The sequence below is a fragment of the Leguminivora glycinivorella genome, chromosome 7, assembly GCF_023078275.1.
Source record: "Leguminivora glycinivorella isolate SPB_JAAS2020 chromosome 7, LegGlyc_1.1, whole genome shotgun sequence".
NCBI lineage: Eukaryota > Metazoa > Arthropoda > Insecta > Lepidoptera > Tortricidae > Leguminivora > Leguminivora glycinivorella.
In genome coordinates this window covers 20,701,141-20,721,240 of record NC_062977.1, presented here as the reverse complement: position 1 = coordinate 20,721,240, position 20,100 = coordinate 20,701,141, and the positions used below count along the sequence as shown (strand labels likewise).

The 20,100-nt window shown below is 39.7% G+C and overlaps 2 protein-coding genes across 2 annotated transcripts in view; one reads left to right on the top strand and one right to left on the bottom strand.

The window, feature by feature from the left end:
* The window catches only part of LOC125227935 (guanine nucleotide-binding protein subunit alpha homolog), a 37,172-nt gene that overhangs the window by 2,616 nt on the left and 14,456 nt on the right, over nt 1-20,100 (top strand). The gene's annotated exons all lie outside the window — the stretch shown is intronic.
* On the bottom strand, nt 6,802-11,389 carry LOC125227936. The gene is made up of 2 exons (XM_048132344.1): nt 10,365-11,389; nt 6,802-6,883 (listed from the first exon to the last, which is right to left on the bottom strand). The coding sequence occupies exons 1-2, from the start codon at nt 11,273-11,275 to the stop codon at nt 6,871-6,873; spliced, it is 924 nt and encodes a 307-aa protein (XP_047988301.1). The 5' UTR covers nt 11,276-11,389; the 3' UTR covers nt 6,802-6,870.

Sequence of the window (20,100 nt, the reverse complement as noted above, 5' to 3'; positions counted from 1 at the left end):
TATACTGCGACCGAAAACTTTGATCCTTGGGTTGACGACTTTGGTAACTAACTAATTAACTTGACTAATATTTTTAGTAAGTATTATTTATTATTGAATATCATTTTAGGTTACTGACTCGTCTCAACAAAATCTTTGACAATAGATGGTACTCAGGATCTGATGATGAAGTCAGATGGTAGTCAATGAGTTCTCATCAACCAGGTCTTGAAACCATTTCGTGTTTGGGCTCGTTTGATTCGCCTCAACAAGATCTTTGACAAGAGGTGATGGTACCCAGGATCTGATGATGAAGCCGGAAGGTAGTCATGAGTTCTCATCAACCAGGTCTTGAAACCATTTCGAGTTTGGGCTCGTTTGATTTGCCTCAACAAGATCTTTGACAAGAGGTGATGGTACCCAGGATCTGATGATGAAGCCGGAAGGTAGTCATGAGTTCTCATCAACCAGGTCTTGAAACCATTTCGTGTTTGGGCTCGTTTGGTTCGTCTCGACAAGATCTTTGTCAAGAGATGCTACCCAGGGTCTGATGATGAAGCTGGAAGGTAGTCAAGAGAATTCATCAACCAGGTCTTGAAACCACTCCGTGTTTGGGCTCGTTTGGTTGGTCTCAACAAGATCTTTGACAAGAGGTGATGGTACCCAGGATCTGATGATGAAGCCGGAAGGTAGTCATGAGTTCTCATCAACCAGGTCTTGAAACCATTTCGTGTTTGGGCTCGTTTGGTTCGTCTCAACAAGATCTTTGACAAGAGATGGTACCCAGGATCTGATGGTGAAGCCGGAAGGTAGTCAAGAGTATTCAACAACCAGGTCTTGAAACTCTTCTGTGTTTGGGCTCGTTTGATTCGTCTCAACAAGATCTTTGACAAGAGATGGTACCCAGGATCTGATGATGAAGCTGGAAGGTAGTCAAGAGTATTCCACGACCAGGTCTTGAAACCACTTCGTGTTTGGGTTCGTTTGATTCGTCTCAACAAGATCTTTGACAAGAGATGGTAATCACTCTTTTATACTCTGGCGCATCCACTGTCTCAGTGTGTCAACAGTCAACTAAAGCAGGTAGGCGTAGCGTAGAGTTGTATTTCATTACAAAAAACTAATACATAGATGTGGACCTTCCTGTGCTCCATGCAATTAAAACAACATAATATTTAAAAACCGGCCGAGAGCGTGTCGGGTCACGCTCAGTGCCTACACTGAGCGTGGCCCGACACGCTCTCGGCCGGTTTTTAAAGCCGCGTTGGTAAATAGCCGCTCGGCTCTTCCGTAGTTTTCCATATTTTTCAAAAAAAAAAAAACATTCAGTCGAATTGAGAACCTCCTCCTTTTTTGAAGTCGGTTAAAAACTACAGAACCTATCAAGTTCAAAACAGTTTTCCTAGAAAGTTTATAAAGTTCTACTTTTGTGATTTTTAAATATTTTTTAAATATATGGTTAAAAAGTTAGAGGGGGGACACACACTTTTTTTTCCTTTAGGAGCGATTATTCCCGAAAATATTAATATTATCAAAAAACTATTTCAGTAATTCATTTTTAAATACCTATCCAACAATAAATCATACGTTAGGGTTGAAATGAAAAAAAAAAAATCACTCCCTACTTTACGTGTAGGGGGGGTACTCTAATAAAACATTTTTTCCACTTTTTATTTTTGCACTTTGTCGGCGTGACTGATATACATATTGGTACCAAATTTCAGCTCTCTAGTTCTAACGGTCACTGAGATTATCCGCGGACGGACGGACGGACGGAGGGACAGACAGACAGACATGGCGAAACTATAAGGGTTCCTAGTTGACTACGAAACCCTAAAAACACATTTTAAATATAAAAAAAAACTACTTAAAATTAAAGAAAACCGATCTTAGTTCCATTATATATATGTACCTAGAAAACATCATCATCTTCTTTGCGTTATCCCGGCATTTGCCACGGCTCATAGGAGCCTGCGGTCCACTTTGACAACTAATCCCAAGATTTGGCGTAGGCACTAGTTTTTACGAAAGCGACTGCCATCTGACCTTTCAACCCAAAGGGTAAACTAGACCTTATTAGAATAAGTCCGGTTTCCTCACGATGTTTTCCTTCACCGAAAAGAACCTAGAAAACATATCATATACAAAATGAAATAAAACTAAGAAAACGGATTATATTCATTATACGCGATATAATCTGATTCCATAAATTTATTTCATGAGTAACTATCGCGGTGACAGAAGACAATATTATATACACAATTTATTATATTATAAAAGTTTTTTAATTTATTTCTTCCAAGGCTACACACGTTTTAATAAAAAAAACTGTGATAAGTTTAATAATTAAACTAAAAGGTCAAGTATTTATGCACGAAATCATGTATGCAAATATGTAATATATATGGTGGTGTTTTTACGCAAGTATCAATAATGGTTAGTCCGCAACGCTACTGACGGCGTGGCGGTACCGACCATGAATGCTATCCCTTTCGCTCTAGCCGCACGTAAGGTTGGTTCGAAGAGGATCGCACGCTATGTCTGTACCGCAGGCTACAATCGTTATGCTTCTGGTTATAGTGTGCGTCTGCACACAGGCGCACGCCAGCGCCGCCGGCGTCGAAATTCGAGCAAGCAGATTTTTTGAAAGCGCTCTTAACACAATAAAGTTTATCACATTAGTGTGTTACACCCACTAGACTGGCTTTAGTAGACATGTGCTTCATTCCCACTGGTTCTGTTAGCCAGTGCTGGCTTGCCTTGGAAACTGTTTAAAAATATCCTCCATTGTGCACTGTGAAACTTTCTCTAGAATTTCCTTTATATTATTCCTGATACTTGGTCTAGTCATACAGTCACAATACCAATTTACTCTCTATCTGTACCACTTACGTGAAATATGTGGCTGTCCTTTTCAAAAGTATTTAAGTATCGAATGCTTCTTATTAGTATCAAATTTCTGTTAGAATTGGAAGGACCCCTCTATGATGGAAAGTCACATAAGGGTGCACAACTCGATAATAATTATTGTTCAATATACCTCTTATGTTAACGATGTTCACTGTATGTGGAAGTGTATGTCGAATCAATATTAAAAGATCACTAATTTAATAATAATTGGCAATTATATTTAATTAATTTAACAGTTGTACTTCTAAGTAGGTGTTTAATTAAAATATCATTAAGGTACAGCGAGGCAAATCTCGACTGGCAGGGCCTATGTAACTGGTCCATTTTTTCCATGTTTTACAATGTTTGCATTATTAAATAGAGTGTCCACCGGTTGTATATGGTAGGCGTGTTCAGTGGATACATGTAGAACTCAACATCATCACTCACTGTTGTAACGCGAAATAATAAAACAAATGGAAAGTCAAACAAGATAGAGGTAAATCGGTTTATTGCCCACAGTGTATAAATGTTGAGTGAAATGTCTGTAATAGGGCAGCCTGAAGAAATTGATCGGACGTGATCTAGCACTACTAGATTTATGCATAACATTTATCATGCAATAGTTATCTACAGCTACTTATCACGCTCGGTGAATTGAACCTAGAGGTGTATTCATAAAATAAATAAACATTATAGGACATTCTTACACAGATTGACTGAGCCCTACGGTAAGCTCAAGAAGGCTTGTGTTGTGGGTACTCAGACAACGATATATATGTCGGCGGACGATCGTAAAATTCGGCAGTTCACGAAATTCCTAGGCATATCGTGAAACGGCGCCAAATCATGAAATGCCTAAAACTTGTCCAGGCATATCACGATTTGCCTGATAAACAACACGACAGATCGATTAAAGCAACGCATTCGTCGATATTCCTAGCTCTATAGCGGGCACTTCGTAGAATAGTTTCTTTCTTGGCCATTGGTGGTGCTGCGTATGCGATGGTGCGGATAGCGGCCATGTTTGTTTACCGAGTGAAAAATGTCGGCGCCACTATAAAATGATTTTAGCACCGAAAATAATGTGGTTATTCAAAATAGAAGTGAAAAAGAAGTTGTTATGGGTTTTTGCATTTTTTACTTCAATTTTGGAACCCTACTAAAGTATTGAACGATATGGCGGCGTATCATGATATGCCTAGGAATCACATGATCTGCCTAAATGCCACTGGCGGGTTTTTGACATGCCTAGGGATTTCATGATCTGCTTAAACGTCACTTGGCAAATCGTTAAACGGTGAGTTTTGAACGATATGGCGAATGTTACTAAGCCAAATCATGATTTGGCGCCGTTTCACGATATGCCTAGGAATCTCATGATCTGGCGGATTCTTCGTTCGGCCGCCGACATATATAATTTACAAATACTTATATAAATAGAAAACATCCATGACTCAGGAGTCAGGAACAAATATCTGTGCTCATCACACAAATAAATGCCCTTACCGGAATTCGAACCCAGGACCGCGGCGTAGCAGGCAGGGTCACTACGTGCTAGGCCAGATCGGTCGTCAAACATAAAAATATAAGGCCCAAAAAAGGTTTCCACCACTCTATCACAAAAGTATAACAAGTACGTTTTCATCGGAAACTACTACAAAATATCGTCATACATGTCATTATTGCAGATAAGAATAAGGACGCCTTAGCCAATGAACGCCACATATCAGTGCGCCCCCTTTCCATCATATATCTAAGGTGAAGAAATGTCCTTAGGATTGTTTATATTCAATATATTTATTTATAAACGAGTCTGAAGGAAAATTAGAAATGTAACTTGGACGCTTTTTCGAAAATCCTCTGAAACGCTGCGCTGAATGTACAACTGTACAGGGTGTGCAAAGCAAATGCAAAATAATTTGGGCACATTATGAATGAAATTTATTCGTAACATTTTATATCAAAGAGGTAATTAATGTTTGGTGGTTAATAAGGCCCTATTTCCATAATAGCAGGGGCGGCTCACTCTGCGATTCTATCGCCGCGCTGCAAGTACATGTCGGCGGCCGCGAGTTCGCGGCCCATTCAGTGGTGACGATCTTCACGCGGCGCAATAAAATTCAATGTCGGCTGCTCGCGTGCGGTCGGTTTGTTAAGAGGATACGGTAGCGAAAATGCTAAAATGGAAAGGAGCCCCCCTTTCAACTTGGGAATTTTAGTTAAATATACAAGTGTTATTAACTAGATTTATCGAAAAAAAATTGTCCATTAAGAACAACTCGGTCAAAAGATATTTAAAAAAATCTTTAAAATCGAGGTTCCGCTCTCGACTCTTTCCTCCTTCAAAACTTAATCAATCGGAACGAAATTTGAGAATCTGAGTAACAATGAAATAATCTATGTCGGACCGTTTAGCTTTTTTGGTTAATTGTTACCAATCTTGAGTATCACACCTTTTTTGCGCCACAATGAAAAAGGTCTCTTAGAGTCTTTAAAAAGCAGAATATCAAAAAAATCAAAACGGTCCGACACAGATAAAAATAATAACAATCTGTGTTGAAAAAATCATTGCTCTATCTTCAAAAACCAGGGAGGAAATAGTCGAGAGCGTTTGTATGGAGAATTGACCCCTACCGTATCGTCTTAATGTAGGTAAAAATTTAGAGTGGCGGCATTTTGTGAACATCAAAGGAGTGAGCCTTCTGTGTACTATTATATTATATATTCTGTGATAATAGCTTTACTGTGAAATCGATCGTATCGACAATCGACAGTGTGGTAACATTCAAGTGAAAAAGATACGTAGGTATAATTTATTATTAGTTATATCAGTTTTTATGCATACACTTTTGAGTCGTGGGATATGTTCAGCTAATTTGACAAAGATGTTACTTTAATATTATAATCTGCAAAATAATAACACGCTATTCAAAGTATTCAAACACAGCTAATCCGATTAAACCTACCTACTTCTTCATATGCACGTACCTATTAGTGTTTAATGCTCGAGTTTTTAAAGTAATGAGTTCATTTTAATTCCTAAACGGACGATGTTTCCTCTTCTTGAAACAATTGTTTTCAGATACTGTAAGTATAATTAATAATAATGTAACAACAAAACTTCCTTATTAAATTTAACTTATCAGAACCTAACTCAATTAAGGAATTGTGGCACATTGATTTTAAATTAAAATTAATATAATAAAAGCGTTTCTAATTCTGTATGAATTTGTGAGTAAAACATTTTTTTTAACCCCATTTTCATGCGCGTTTTGAGAGCGTAGGCGGAACGTTAGCGGAGCGCAATGTGATAAGCTGGGTCCACACTTGTGACAATTTACCAAAAATTATCCCGTGACCGTATCACGACCACGTGTCAGTACCGCTAATGTGGACGTCTTTTGTTACGCGAACAATTTTTTACAAGCTGCAGTACGGCACAATCCATTCCGAACACTGGAAGAAACCTTCGGACACAGGATAACTGTCAGGACAATGTATGAGGTTACGATCTACTAACCAGTCCCAATGTGGACGAACGCTGGCGTTGCGCCCAGCGGACACCGGCGGGAAGAACTAACGAGCGCGGATTGCGAGCGGAATGCGCGCGGATTGCGAGCAGAACGCGCTCGCATTCAGCGCGCATTCCGCTCCGCTAACACACCCCTAACGCTACGCTATCAAAAAGATTTGTGTGGCGGAGGCTTAGCAGTTTATGAGATCTGCCTACCTCTTTTGGGAATATAGGCGTGAGTTTATATAGAGTAAAACTCCTAAATCATCCAAATCACATTAATATTTTAAAGATGCTTAAGAAATCAATGTGGCCGCTACTGCTGGTAGGTATTGCTACCGATGCGTCTGTATGACGCAACATGCCAATGACTAATCTAAAGAGATGAGGAACTGAGGTATTTAGTAAAACAACCGTTCGGACCGATGACTGGTTTATTACTGAAGCATGCAGATACAGCGTCAATACATATCACTCCTCCCACATTATTCTGGGAACCTGACAACAAACAGACAATATTTTAGATAGGTACTATTTATACTAATTACTTATTATTATACATTATTTATAATTAACCTTTTTAGTACGAGGCCTTAAAATACATCGGCGAGGAACTAGATCCAACTGGTTATCAGTTTGCTCATTTTGGGCCAGCTGTTGCGCGCGCGAATCCGCGGGGGGCGCGGGCGCGGCTGGGCTCGCGGGGGACGCGGGGGCCAGGACGGGCGCGGGGCCAGAGGGGCCAGGGCTTAGCGCTTCTGGTTCTATCACCGGTCGATCTGTTTCCTCTCCTGCCACATTATCATCGCACTCATAAAAATCGTTGTCGGATGCGTTACCTAATGGTTCGTAAATATCACCTTGATCAATATTTTCAAGTGCATCCGGCCTCGACAATGACACAGGTGAGCGCGGGGATGAAAGTTGCGATTGCGACCCTTGTGCCGTCGGCGCCGGAGTCGGGGCGGACGAGGTCAAAGTGCGCGGCGGCGGCGCGGGCAACGGCGCGGGCGGCGGCGGCGGCGGCGACTGGTTCGCTCGCGCAGCGTCATCAACAAGCGACTCACCTGAATATCGCAACAGCTGATCGACGTGACGTATACATTCACCTATACCTCTCACGTCTACAGTAAACATTCTATTTCCAACTTTATTTATTATTTTACCCACTCGCCATACAGGCTTTTGAGCAACAAAACATCGAACTAAAACAACTTGACCTACGGCAAAGTTACGAGCACCTGCCAAACTATTAGACTCGTCATGATCGACATCTTTGCTAGGTAGAATTAAATCTAGTTTACTACGCAAATCCCTACCAAACATGAGTTTTGCAGGTGTTTCGTTAGTGCTACAATGGACGCTGTTGCGATATTCAAATAGAAAACTTAACAACCGCTCATTAATAGCCTCTGTTGACATTTTATTATCACAGTCTTGAATACATTTTATCATTCTTTTCGAAATTTTACAACATATCTCAGCCTGACCATTACTGCAGGGGTGATAAATGGGCGAGTTTAAATATTTAATGCCGTTAACCGCACAAAAGTGTCTAAATAAATCACTATTTATTTTGGGGTCATTATCTGAGACTATAGTTTTAGGTAAACCGAATGTAGAAAATAGATATTTTAATCTTATAATTAGGGATCTTGAGGAGACATCCTTATTCATGTGTAAACACTCCAACCATTTGCTGAACGCATCTACCACGACCAAGTACATCCTTTGCCCCACCTGCACATAGTCAATGTGCAGACGCTCCCAGCACGCGCGCGCGCGCGGCCACGGCAGGGGCGCGCGGGGCGGGGCCGCGCGCAGTTTACTGCATACGGTGCAGTTCTGCACAACGCGTTCTATATCGGAGTCCAAACCTGGCCACCAAAGCTTACCGCGCGCAATACTTTTAGTTTTTACGATTCCCAGGTGTCCCCTATGCAATTCCTCTAACAGGCGTGCCCTATACACGGGAGGAACAACTATTCGATGGCCCCGTAAAATACAACCCTTTTCGACTTCCAAATCAGTTTTACATTTAAAATACGGTTGAATATTTTTACATTTTATTTTACGCGGCCACCCGTTTTTTATATATTTCATAACAAGTTTCATTGTTTCGTCCATGGACGTCGCCACCCTAATATTTTCAAACGAAACTGGCAAGGTTTGCTCGTCTAAAAAATTTAGGTATGAAGTTCCTTCGTCAATATTTAACTCAGACGGATTTACTACTTTCGGCGGTGCCCTAGAGAAATAATCAGCCACAACATTTTTTTCACTAGTAATGTAACTAATGACGTAGTTATAGGCTGATAAGTAAATAGCGTACCGTTGCAAACGCGAGGCAGCCATAACCGATATGCCATTTTTCTTGCCAAATATGGCAAGCAGGGGTCGATGGTCAGTTTTGAGAACAAATGGTTCACTACGGCCGTAAAGGTACTGGTGGAAATGTTTTACCCCGTACACTATGGCTGCGGCTTCCTTGTGCACCTGGCTGTAGTTTTTCTCGCTGGGCGTAAGTGCCCGAGAGGCGAAAGCCAGCGGTCGCTCGTGGCCTTCCGGCCCAAGCGATATCACAGCACCCAGACCGGCGGGTCCAGCGTCAACACTTAACACAAGTCGCGCTTCCGGGTCAAAATGGGTGAGGACCCGGCCTGAAGCCAACTCACGTTTAATTTCGATGAATGCATTCTCCTGCTCGGGGCCCCATTTCCACACAGCATCGACCTTAAGTAGTTCGTGCAAAGGATTAAGTACACTCGAGGCGCGCGGTATGAACTTCCGATAATAGTTAATAAACCCTAAGAACCGCTTAACATCCAAGACATTACTAGGGCGAGGTGCTTTAACTATTGCCTCAATTTTTTTGGGCATGTCCGGAGGCCATTTTTATCAATGACATAACCTAAATAAGTGACGCTAGATTTAAAAAACTCGCACTTATCTTTTTGTAATTTAAGACCGGCGTCCTTAATTCGAGACAAAACTTCACGCAACCTTTCCAAGTGAGTCGCCTTATCGGGCCCTGTGACACACACGTCGTCCAGCCATATGCTCACCCCGTCTATCCCCACCAGCAGGGTCTCCATTGTCCTCTGAAATATGGCCGGCGCATTGGCCAGACCATACACGAGCCTGGTGTACTGGAATAACCCGCGCGTGGTGCTGATGGTAGTGAGCTCGCGGGACTCATCACTTAACTCAAATTGGTTATACGCGTTACTCAAATCCAACTTTGTAAAACGTTCACCACCCCCAACTTCGCGAACACTTCTTCTATACGTGGCATAGGATATTTATCAATAACCAAGTCCTTATTCAGGGTTACCGAATAATCGCCTGCGATTTTAATTTTCCCGTTTTCCTTTAAAACCGGAACAATAGGAGTCGCGTACTTCGAGAAGTTCACTGGTACAAGTATACCTAAACCGACAAGACGCTCGAGTTCCTCGTCAACTTTGTGTTTAAGGGCAAAGGGCACTGGTCGTGGTTTAAAAAAACCGGTACAACATTTTCCTTAAGGCGTAGTGAGACTTTAAATTTATTAAATTTTCCCAACCCTTCGCTGAACAAATCGGAATAAAAACGTAATAATTGAGTAACCTCCCCAGCGTAATGGTCAATGGCTATACTATTATTATTATAATTTTCCTCAGTAGTAAATTTAATGCCGAACTTAGCCATAAAATCACGCCCAATTAAGGGGGGACCTCCCTTAGGTATCACATATATTTTAAGAATATTTTTAATTGAATTGTACTCAGCGTTTACTAACATTACACCCATTGGCGTCATTTTATGCCCGTTATAAACACATAATTTAATGTTGCATTCATGTAACTTAATATGAGAAAAATATTCTTTATAACATTTATCAGAAATCACGCTTATTCCGGAACCCGAGTCCAATTCCATATAAAATTTGTCACCATTGATCAATACAGTTAAAATAATCGGATCGTAATGTTCATACCTTAAATTGTATAGCGCGCACTCCTCACAGTCCTCGCAGGAAGATTCGGGTTCCCCTTCCCGTGCTTGGATATTGTGGAACCTTAGTTTACATACTTTCTTTAAGTGTCCCTTCACACCACACTTCGCGCACTTATAACCTTTATAACGACACGTTTCCGCACTGTGGTTTTTCATACCGCAAATGCTACACCTATGGACGTCGTCACGTTCATGCCAACTGGAACCCGAAGCGGGACCCGCAGCACGACCGGCGCCAGCTCCGCCACCGCGGCTGGCACGGCCACGGGCGCCGCCGCGCCCTTGGCTCGCCGCGCTCGCCGCACGGAAAACCGGCTCCTCCTTTATTGGCACGTTGCCAATATTGCCAGTCTCGCCTACCATCGCCTGGGCTTGCCTAGCACTGGCTGCTTGCTCTGCGACCTCCAACGCCTTGGCGAACGTAAGTGTCGCCGCATCTTGCTCAAACAGCTTGTCGCGCTCGGGCCCAGAGCCCAGACCGAGGACGAAACGGTCGGTGAGGACCGTCTCCAGAGCGTCGCCTAGGTCACAATGACTTGCCAACCCGCGCAGTCGCGCCGCCCATTCTCCCAGAGACTCGTCTGGCATCTTCGTCGCACTGTATAACTTCGCTTTATTAGCGAATGAACACTTTTTAATTTTAAAATGTTTGTCTAAAATCGTAATAAGTTCGTCATACGTATGCACTTCTAAATCACGAGGGTACACGAGATTACGTGCCAAGCGATACGAATCGTCCGAAAGATGTGTTATTAACACTGCACATTTGTTATCCGACGAAATGCTATTAGCGTTTACTTTAAAAAACTGTGTTAATTTCCCCTTAAAAATAGACCACTCTCCGGATTTATAGTCGAAATTAGGCAAAGAACCGAGATAAGAATTCGCCATTTTTCGTTTTTATTTTAAATCGCGTGGGTAAGTAGGTATTCTCGCGTCGTCGCCAGTGAGGTATTTAGTAAAACAACCGTTCGGACCGATGACTGGTTTATTACTGAAGCATGCAGATACAGCGTCAATACATATCAGGAACGTAATTACAATTATGTATATTCGTACCTACGAAAACGTGGCGTTAGAGGGAATTCATTTTGGTATCAGATTGTGTGCTCTACCTACCCTAGTTTGGAAATACAGGCGTGAGTTTATCAAGTTTATGTATGTATGTCGTATTTTCTTGTAGCTTATCCATAATTATAAATGGAAAGTGTGTGTCTGTTTGTTTGTCCGCTCTTTCACGGCAAAACGGAGCGACGAATTGTCGTGATTTTTTAAGTGGAGATAGTTGAAGGGATGGAGAGTGACATAGGTTACTTTTTGTCTCTTTCTAACGCGAGCGAAGCCGCGGGCAAAAGCTAGTATTTATTCAGTAAGTAAAACGGTCAGGTCGGGATATGTGCTTAGAATTGGTAATACGAACACATACGAATTTCTTATATGATTTCAGGGAACTTAGCTAAGATGAGAATCGCTTACGCTAAGAAACTGTATCTGTGTATATCACACTAATATGGAAGTGAAAGAAAGAAAGTATTTCGTCGTCGTATTGCATTGCAAACGATTGGCCGACAAATTGACAGGAATTCTACTAGTCTTTTTATTAGAGTTCTTGTAACTAAACAGGTTTAATTACTTATCGAATTATTTCTAAAACAAACAAATTATTGATGTGTTTTGTAAATAGTTTGTCTTTCTAGGTAATTTGCAGTAATCGTTGCTAAGGCCATAAATAGCCAAATCGATACATGTAAGGGACCGGCCACATCTAAGAGACGCATGTCCTGAGGTGCGGAACGAGACACGCGACGCTTAAGTGGGAACGCTGCCTAACGACTGAATGTTTAATATTATCAATGTCGGCGTAATTGATATCCTACATATTGGTACCAAATTGCAGCTTTCTAGTGCTATCGGTCACTGAGATTATCCGCGGACGGACGGACGGACAGACATACATGGCAAAATTAAAAGGGTTCCTAGTTGACGACGGAATTGAAATAGACGTCAATTTAAAATTATTTTGTATTTTCCGTAGTTGGGTAAAATTTAATTCGGTCAGAATGATAATATAATTAAAGTTTCTTACCTTTTAATAAGTTAGTAGCTGTAGGTATAACTAACACTATTTAATCACGGTCCACATCAGTTGATTGATTGTGTTTTAAGGAGCTGAAGAATACTATAAGTTTATTGAGGGCAGCAGTAATTTCTGAGGACCATAGGGGCAGAGTGGGTATTATTGGGTATGCCAGATCATCGAAATATTAAACAATGTAAACAATTAAAATAATTACTTTGTTTATTTTGAGCTAATTTGTACAAGGATCCGGTTTTTTCTTGAGAAATGTAATGTTCATTACACTTTTCTGGAAGGAGAAGGTAATACCTTCCAAAAATGATGTTCCATAGGTATTAAAAACTATAAATAGAAAGGTTACTAGTAAATGTAGACATTAGACAACTAACGGTAAAACTAAATAAAAATTAAATGTTCTTGTTACGGCCTACAATATCTTCCTAACAAACATTTAACTAAACGTTAACCACTTATGGTCGTATTTGTCTACTCGATTGATTCACCACATCTGGGACCGTTTAAATTACTATAGCTGACTAATATTTGCTTCATACGAGGCTTGTACCAGTTGTACCACTACCATGAGACTCATGGACATATTCGTAAACTAGCAGAGTATCTCAGTCATCCCAATTCATCAATGTCGTCTTCTTGAGCCTGTGTCTTGAGCATACCCTTCTGACCCATCTAAGATGGAAAGTCAAATATACTGGTCGTAATATCTGTTACAACAGCCGTAATATATTCCCATTTGATAACCCGAAACATTGACTTGACATTCGGAATTAAGGCCAGAGATGTGTGCCGAGCGCTATGTGCACAGAATACCAACCGGAACCGCCTAAAATCCACTTTTTGCGAAACCGAATGAAAAAACCTCTCGGTTCCCTACACTTACATCACAACAATTAAATGAATCATCGCATACGAGTACACATAGTATAAACTTCAAATATATTTCTACATTTTACATCGTATTACAATGAAATAAAGCACAAGTGTATACAAATGTTATCAGACGCACCAAATTACACGTACACATAAGACATGTGTTCATATCTTTGCATAACTGTAATGTAATTTCGTTCGATTATCTTATCTCAAACAAACTTGATTCTCCTAATTGTCATAGTTGGTGTCTTGCGCGTCTTTTAGTCATAGATATCGGAGCGGCCAAAGTGTTAACAGACATCTGAACAAAGTCGTCATGCCTAGCACGATTCGCTCCATACATCTAGTGCAACTTGAAGTATGGACTAGCGCGCGAGAACGCAACTTATTAGTAGGTCAAGAGTCTCAAGAGTAGTCAATTTTGCATTTAGATATCTATGAGCACATTTGCCATTTAGGTAGCGACTTTACTAATTGCTGGGTGTGAAGTAAAAAAACCTTTGCACTATTAATTAGGACTTAGTTAACGTTCTCTAATGATTCATGCATGTAAATAAACAATTTCATAACGCGGATATACTCAACGCGCAATCAAAACGGATACACTTTGAATGAGAGTTGAATGCTAAGTGGCCTGTTTTCATTGCTTTTGTGTATTACGACATAGGGTGCCGCTTTCCATAACTAATTAATAGGGTTATCAGTGTTCGCGTGATGTAGCGTAATTTGTTAATGCAAATAAGGAATATTAGTTTTCAATAAGGGGTTGTTATAAGTACTTGTTATGAGATTCCATTACACCATTACATTTGAATCTACCTGAGTCTCTACTATGAATTTTGAAATTTTAGCTCGATAACACTTAACTCGATAGCGCAAACGTAACACAGGACTGGCGGAAAATGACATTGATTGTATGGAAAAGTGTGAAAGTTATTTACTACAGTCAAGAATTACATACATTTTCCGTTATTCTAAGTGGGAAAACTTTTTCTTTTGGGGGCCAAAATTTGAAGGAATTTTAGAGGGCCAGATTTATACCCAAAATCCAATTATTACTACAGCGCTGCCCATATTATTTTGAAGGAACGGTGAACCTGTCGAGGGCCGGATCTGGCCCGCGGGCCGTACTTTGCTAGTTTGCCCATCATTGTTCTAAATAGATACATTTTTCTAAATAGACAAACACTCACGACATGGTATTAGGTCAGCATGTAGTTTTAAATGTATTGACGACAGAACTAGGAATTTAGGTCATAAGGTCTCATGCCATGAAGGCCATATTCAGTTAAAAAATGTATTAGGTACCATTGGGTAACTTCTACTTAGAATCACGAAGACTATTGATATTAAAAACAAAAAATGTATTTAAAAAATTACTGCATTGGAAAAAAATCGTTTTCTTGCTACATTTTGTATCTAAGACCTCTTGGTTCTCTTATATTTGCTGATTATAAAATGTTATAATAAAACGTCGTTATAGGGACATCATGACATTTTCTATATGATTAATAATCGATTATATTATTAAAACACTGGGCGGATCCTGGTAACATACGTGGCCATGAACCTGTCATGTTTTGCGATGAAAAGGCATCCCTATATTTTTGAATAAATAATTAATATATGTATTGTATGTCTGTTTCTAATATTGTCTAGTATATCTTTACATAGCTCCGAGGTTAAGGACGGCTGGCACGGCCTTCCAAGTTAATGTAGATTGTGTATATTCTCGTGTATTTTACGTATTTTCGCTTCCAATAACTATTGCCGGCGTAGCCGAATGGCAATCGTCGACGCCAGACGTGGACAGAAATGCAGTCTATCTCTGTCGCGCTAACAAGAGCGATAGAGATAGAAACAGATATTATCGTGAGCGTTTGTGCATTTGGCTACGTTCCCTGCTCTGAAATGAGCGCCTTCACAAAACTAGTTAGCGTATCTAAACGCCTTATTTTGCTTAATCCGTTACTTGAAATGTCTCGAATAGCATATAGTTTGTTCTAATTGTCCCGTTGCCAACTAAAATTCCGAGTACCTAACATATATTTTAACAAACAGGCGTCGCACTGTACGGGTTAGTACTTATGAGAGTTTACTAAGCTAAAGAAAATATATACCTACATGTACTATATGCAATATTCATAATGTGACAGGAATGATTTTGGAGACGTCATTCTGCTGAAGTAGAATAGCGTTCGTGTCTCCCGGCAGTTTTGGAGACCCAATATTACTACTTATGCCACACAACTGACAACATATTAAAAATTCGTAGCGGTTTCCCGATGTGAACTATATTACCATAACTCCCATAAGGCAGAACATTATAACTTATAACGCTCCGAGAGGCTTGGGTATTTCTTCGATTGTAAAGGATGCTGGTTCGATTCCTGACTCCAGTGCAGATTCTTTAATTGATAATTCAACCCGAAAGACAACGTTATTTATGTAACGAAGATAATAGTTTGTCCTGTTCATTTTGGCATTATCAGAAAAGAGCAAAATTGAACAAGGTATTTGCTAAGTTTTGAGTCGTTGGTAAACGTTTATGATAATAAACCTAAACCTATTTCGGTTAACATTTTATTAGCATATGCGATGACAGCACACGCCATAGTAAAATTAAGAACTTTCGCGTGCTCATATTTCATACGTCGACACGGACAAGTTTCTTGAAGGCAAAATAGTAAAATAATATGTAAAGTTCATATGTACATATATCGTGTACCATTGGCAAAACTGTTAGCTGTTTTTTGTAATCCTTATTACAAGGGCACAACGTCTAGCGATGGTTAGCTAAGAGTGTTGCTGTTAGTACATTAACTAGCGAACAAATCAAATATTTTTTTGATTTGTTGTTTTACAAGTAGTCACACTACTATATATAAATTATAAACTGAAATAGATATCATACACGAAAGAAAAAACGACAAGGCCCACTGGTGGCCGAGCCGGGAATCGAACCCGGGTCTTCAGCTTTTAATGCATGTTAATTATAAGATGTAATGTTTTGAAAAGAAGTGGCCCGCCGAGTTTCTTGCCGGTCCCATAGTGGATACCCCCCTCCAACTGAGGGGGGACTGAAATCTTCTCGAGGCTGAGGCGTAGGGTTAGAGCCGGCGTAGCTTTATTTGACGTTCATAAGCGCATTGTAATATGCCTACTTGGAAAATAAATATTTCATTTCATTTAATTTCATATTTTTTCATTTCATTTCATTACGCGGCTAACGTCTTTACCACCAGACCACCCCCCGGGTGGTCTAGTGGTCCTTGGCCACCAGTGGGCCTTGTCGTTTTTTCTTTTGTGTATGATATCTATTTCAGTTTATAATATATCGTATAGTTTTTCGATTATTAAGCTAATATAATATTTACAAGAAATAATAGTTTTCTATTTTCTGGGTTTAGGTAGGAGCTACGTATTCAATCCGTGGCTAGACTCAAATTAAAATCGTAGTGATTCAAAGTGAGTTCCCCTTGTGATTTCTGGATTAAATATTTTATTGGTATAGGTAACTAGGGGTATTTACCGAAACCTTGACACTTGACAAATCACGTAGCTATTTCATAACGAAACTACATGTCGAAATCAAAATTGCAATATAAATTGCCGCCACTGTCATGAGATTTACAGTTGTAGCTAGGTTCAGATTATCTAGGGCATAATCTAAACGAATGAATGGTTTGTTTATTTCAAACCCAAAAACATAAGATATTTTTACCAAAAAATTGACAGATCACATAAGAATATTCACTCACGAAACTACACGTACTGAAGCAAAATTGCAATGAATTGCCGCCACTGTCATGAGATTTACAGTTGTAGCTAGGTTCAGATAATCTAGGGCATAATCTAAACTTCTAAACGAATGAATGGTTTGTTTATTTCAAACCCAAAAACATAAGGTATTTTTACCAAAAAATTGACAGATCACATAAGAATATTCACTCGCGAAACTACACGTACTGTAGCAAAATTGCAACAAATTGCCTCTATCATGAGCTTTACTGTTGTAGCTAGGTTCAGATTATCTAGGGCGTAATCTGAATGAATGAACGGTTTGTTTATTCCAAACACTGATTTGTTTCAATGAGCGGCGAGCTAGATCTGCGGAGCGAAATAGGGCTCGATTTGGAATGACTAGATATTTTAAACTACTCTTAATTGTTGAGGTGAATTAGGTGTATGTGGGTAAATTTGTTTGCAAAATCACCCAAAATACGATCGTAACTTTCCTTTTTAACCCCCGACGCAAAAACGACGGGGTGTTATACGTGATTGATTGATTGTGCGTCTGTCTGTCGTAGCTCCAGAACGGATGAACCGATTTGGATTTAGTTTTTTTTTGTCTGAAAGCTGAGTAAGTCCGGAGTGTTCTTAGCCATGTTTTATGAAAATCGGTCTACTATGTCGCGATATGGGGGTTTTTTCAAAATTTTAATTTTGTGGTTATGTTATTGTAAAATTATTCGAAGGTTTTTTCACTTAGAATAAGCGTAATGAAAAGTGTAAACACCATTGTTCCGTGATATCCTATACCTACACGTGTAATGTAGTCAATCGAAACTGGATTTTTAGCTGAAATTGAAGGTCTTTCTAGTTACTGCTGAATTGGAACCTTTGGCTGAACTATGATTTTCTTAGTTAAACCTGATTTAACCAAAACACTTAGAATTAAATATTGGAGCGATGATTATCTAATTACATACCCTTATTCTCGCAGCTTTTGTATTCTAAAGTCTGAGTGTAAATGTTGACGGTCACGCCCCGCCCTTCCTCAGGTCTCCCAACTAATGGCGAAGAAGTAACAACTTACAACTTGACAAATACAGCATTACAGCATTTATAATATTAGTAGCGATTTCGTACAGTGTAGAATACACTACACTACACACGTTGGTATAACAGACACAGCGATGTAATTTAGGTACTTTCCTACAGTGCAGGTAAGTTCCTATACTTCCTACTTACCTACGTGGGCCACTTTACGTTGCATGAAATAGGCATTATTGTCTAACGATTTATTCAAATTAGAAACCGTTAAATTCAATAAATTCGCTTTAAATCTACGCTTAATCTGATATCAACACGAAACCAGATCACTTTCATAGTAAGAACGTTGCCCAATCTAGGTTGCAGCGTGCCATACTATATAAACGTTTAGTCTACCTATAATTTTAAGAAGTAAGTCATACCTGTCCGCCTGACCAAGAATTCTACTTTGAATCTTGAGTCAATGGTTATACGGATGTTATTAGTCACAAATGAAACAGCCGGAGTCGTACAAGAATGCAGTTAGGGTTTCTCATTAAAAATGTTTTCTTTAAGTATTTTTTTTTGAACTAAGTTATTGTTTCATTTAAGGCACCATCCCTCCCGGTTCAGGACCTTCGTTTTTTCCACCCTGTATGATGATATCACCTTTAATCACTCAGAACTCTTTAAGCTTAACGTGATCTATCTCTTGAATAGATCGCCTTTCTAAATCAGTCATCTGACGGGAGTAAACACTGGTTGCGTGTAGGTCCTTTTGAGTCAATACTAAACACAGACTATCTCACATAAACTACGCATTAAATAGTTACCAAAACTCCGGTCATCAAGGCATCAGCAAACAGAACTGATCTTATACCTACTGGTGATGTCGTATCTTTAGAACGAAACCGACGACGCTGAAACAAATCGCTATATATATATATTAGCAGCGGCTCCAGATGTTCATGGATCCTATGAATGTAATCCATTCATTAATATAAAATTAATTTATATATTTAACTATCGTTCACATTATTAAGTACCGAGTTGCTTCATTGAAAAAAATTTAAAATTGTTAGGGGAAATTAAAAATGTCATACTTAACAAGGTTTCAGCAAGCTCAAAAGAGCGATTAGTATCGTACGGGACACTGTCAGCTTGGTCTGTTGTCTCTATACACATTCTGCTTAGGGCCAGTTGCATCAACCACATTTGACAGACACATCATCGTCACGCAGCAGATGTCTATGGAACTTCCCATACAATAAAATGTAACGAACGCTTTAACGGTGACAGACGGTTTGACGCAACCGGCGCTTATAAAGACAATGATAATCTCACTAGGGTTGTTATCATTATCACAGTCATGTTTTTCGGGACTTTTAGTCGGCCCTCCTTTGTGGCAAGTGCATGACTTCAGATTTATCGGCAGTTGGTACGCATCGACTAAAAACTAAAAGAAGATAATTCATACTAGCGTGGAATTTCTTGTAGGTCTAGGTACACAAATGTGGCTGGATAGCTGTGATCCCGCTCTAATAGAGAAGTGGTCTGTGATCCGAACGAGTGGTCAAGCCGGTTAGTAGTCCCTATAAATTGATGGTGGGACACAGACATCTCTGTCGTCAATATTAAACGTTGGACATTATTAATTAACTAATGCGGTAGACGGGCAGATAGTGATGAATTACGTCTGCAGTTCTCAAAGTGTGATCAAAGCCGCTACCATGAATTTATTCAAATTATTGACGTAATTTCGATGGATGAGCTTTCAAGTTGCATGATGCGTTCTCTTTCTCGCTCATTCCAGGACTGCATCGGACAAGAGCTGTTTGATGTTTTCTTATATCTTAACTGGAAATTGTAAACTGAAATAATGACATATATTAAAGAAAAAGTGACGTATTAGTCCTCATAGACTAAAGAAAAAGGTACTAAGTGCAAACAAATTTTACTGATAGCCTTTCATGCAGTCTTCGGCCTATGTTAT

What these genes read in the sequence shown, in the direction of transcription:
- LOC125227936 (XM_048132344.1), bottom strand. Translation starts at nt 11,275, where the DNA reads ATGGCGAATTCTTATCTCGGTTCTTTGCCTAATTTCGACTATAAATCC.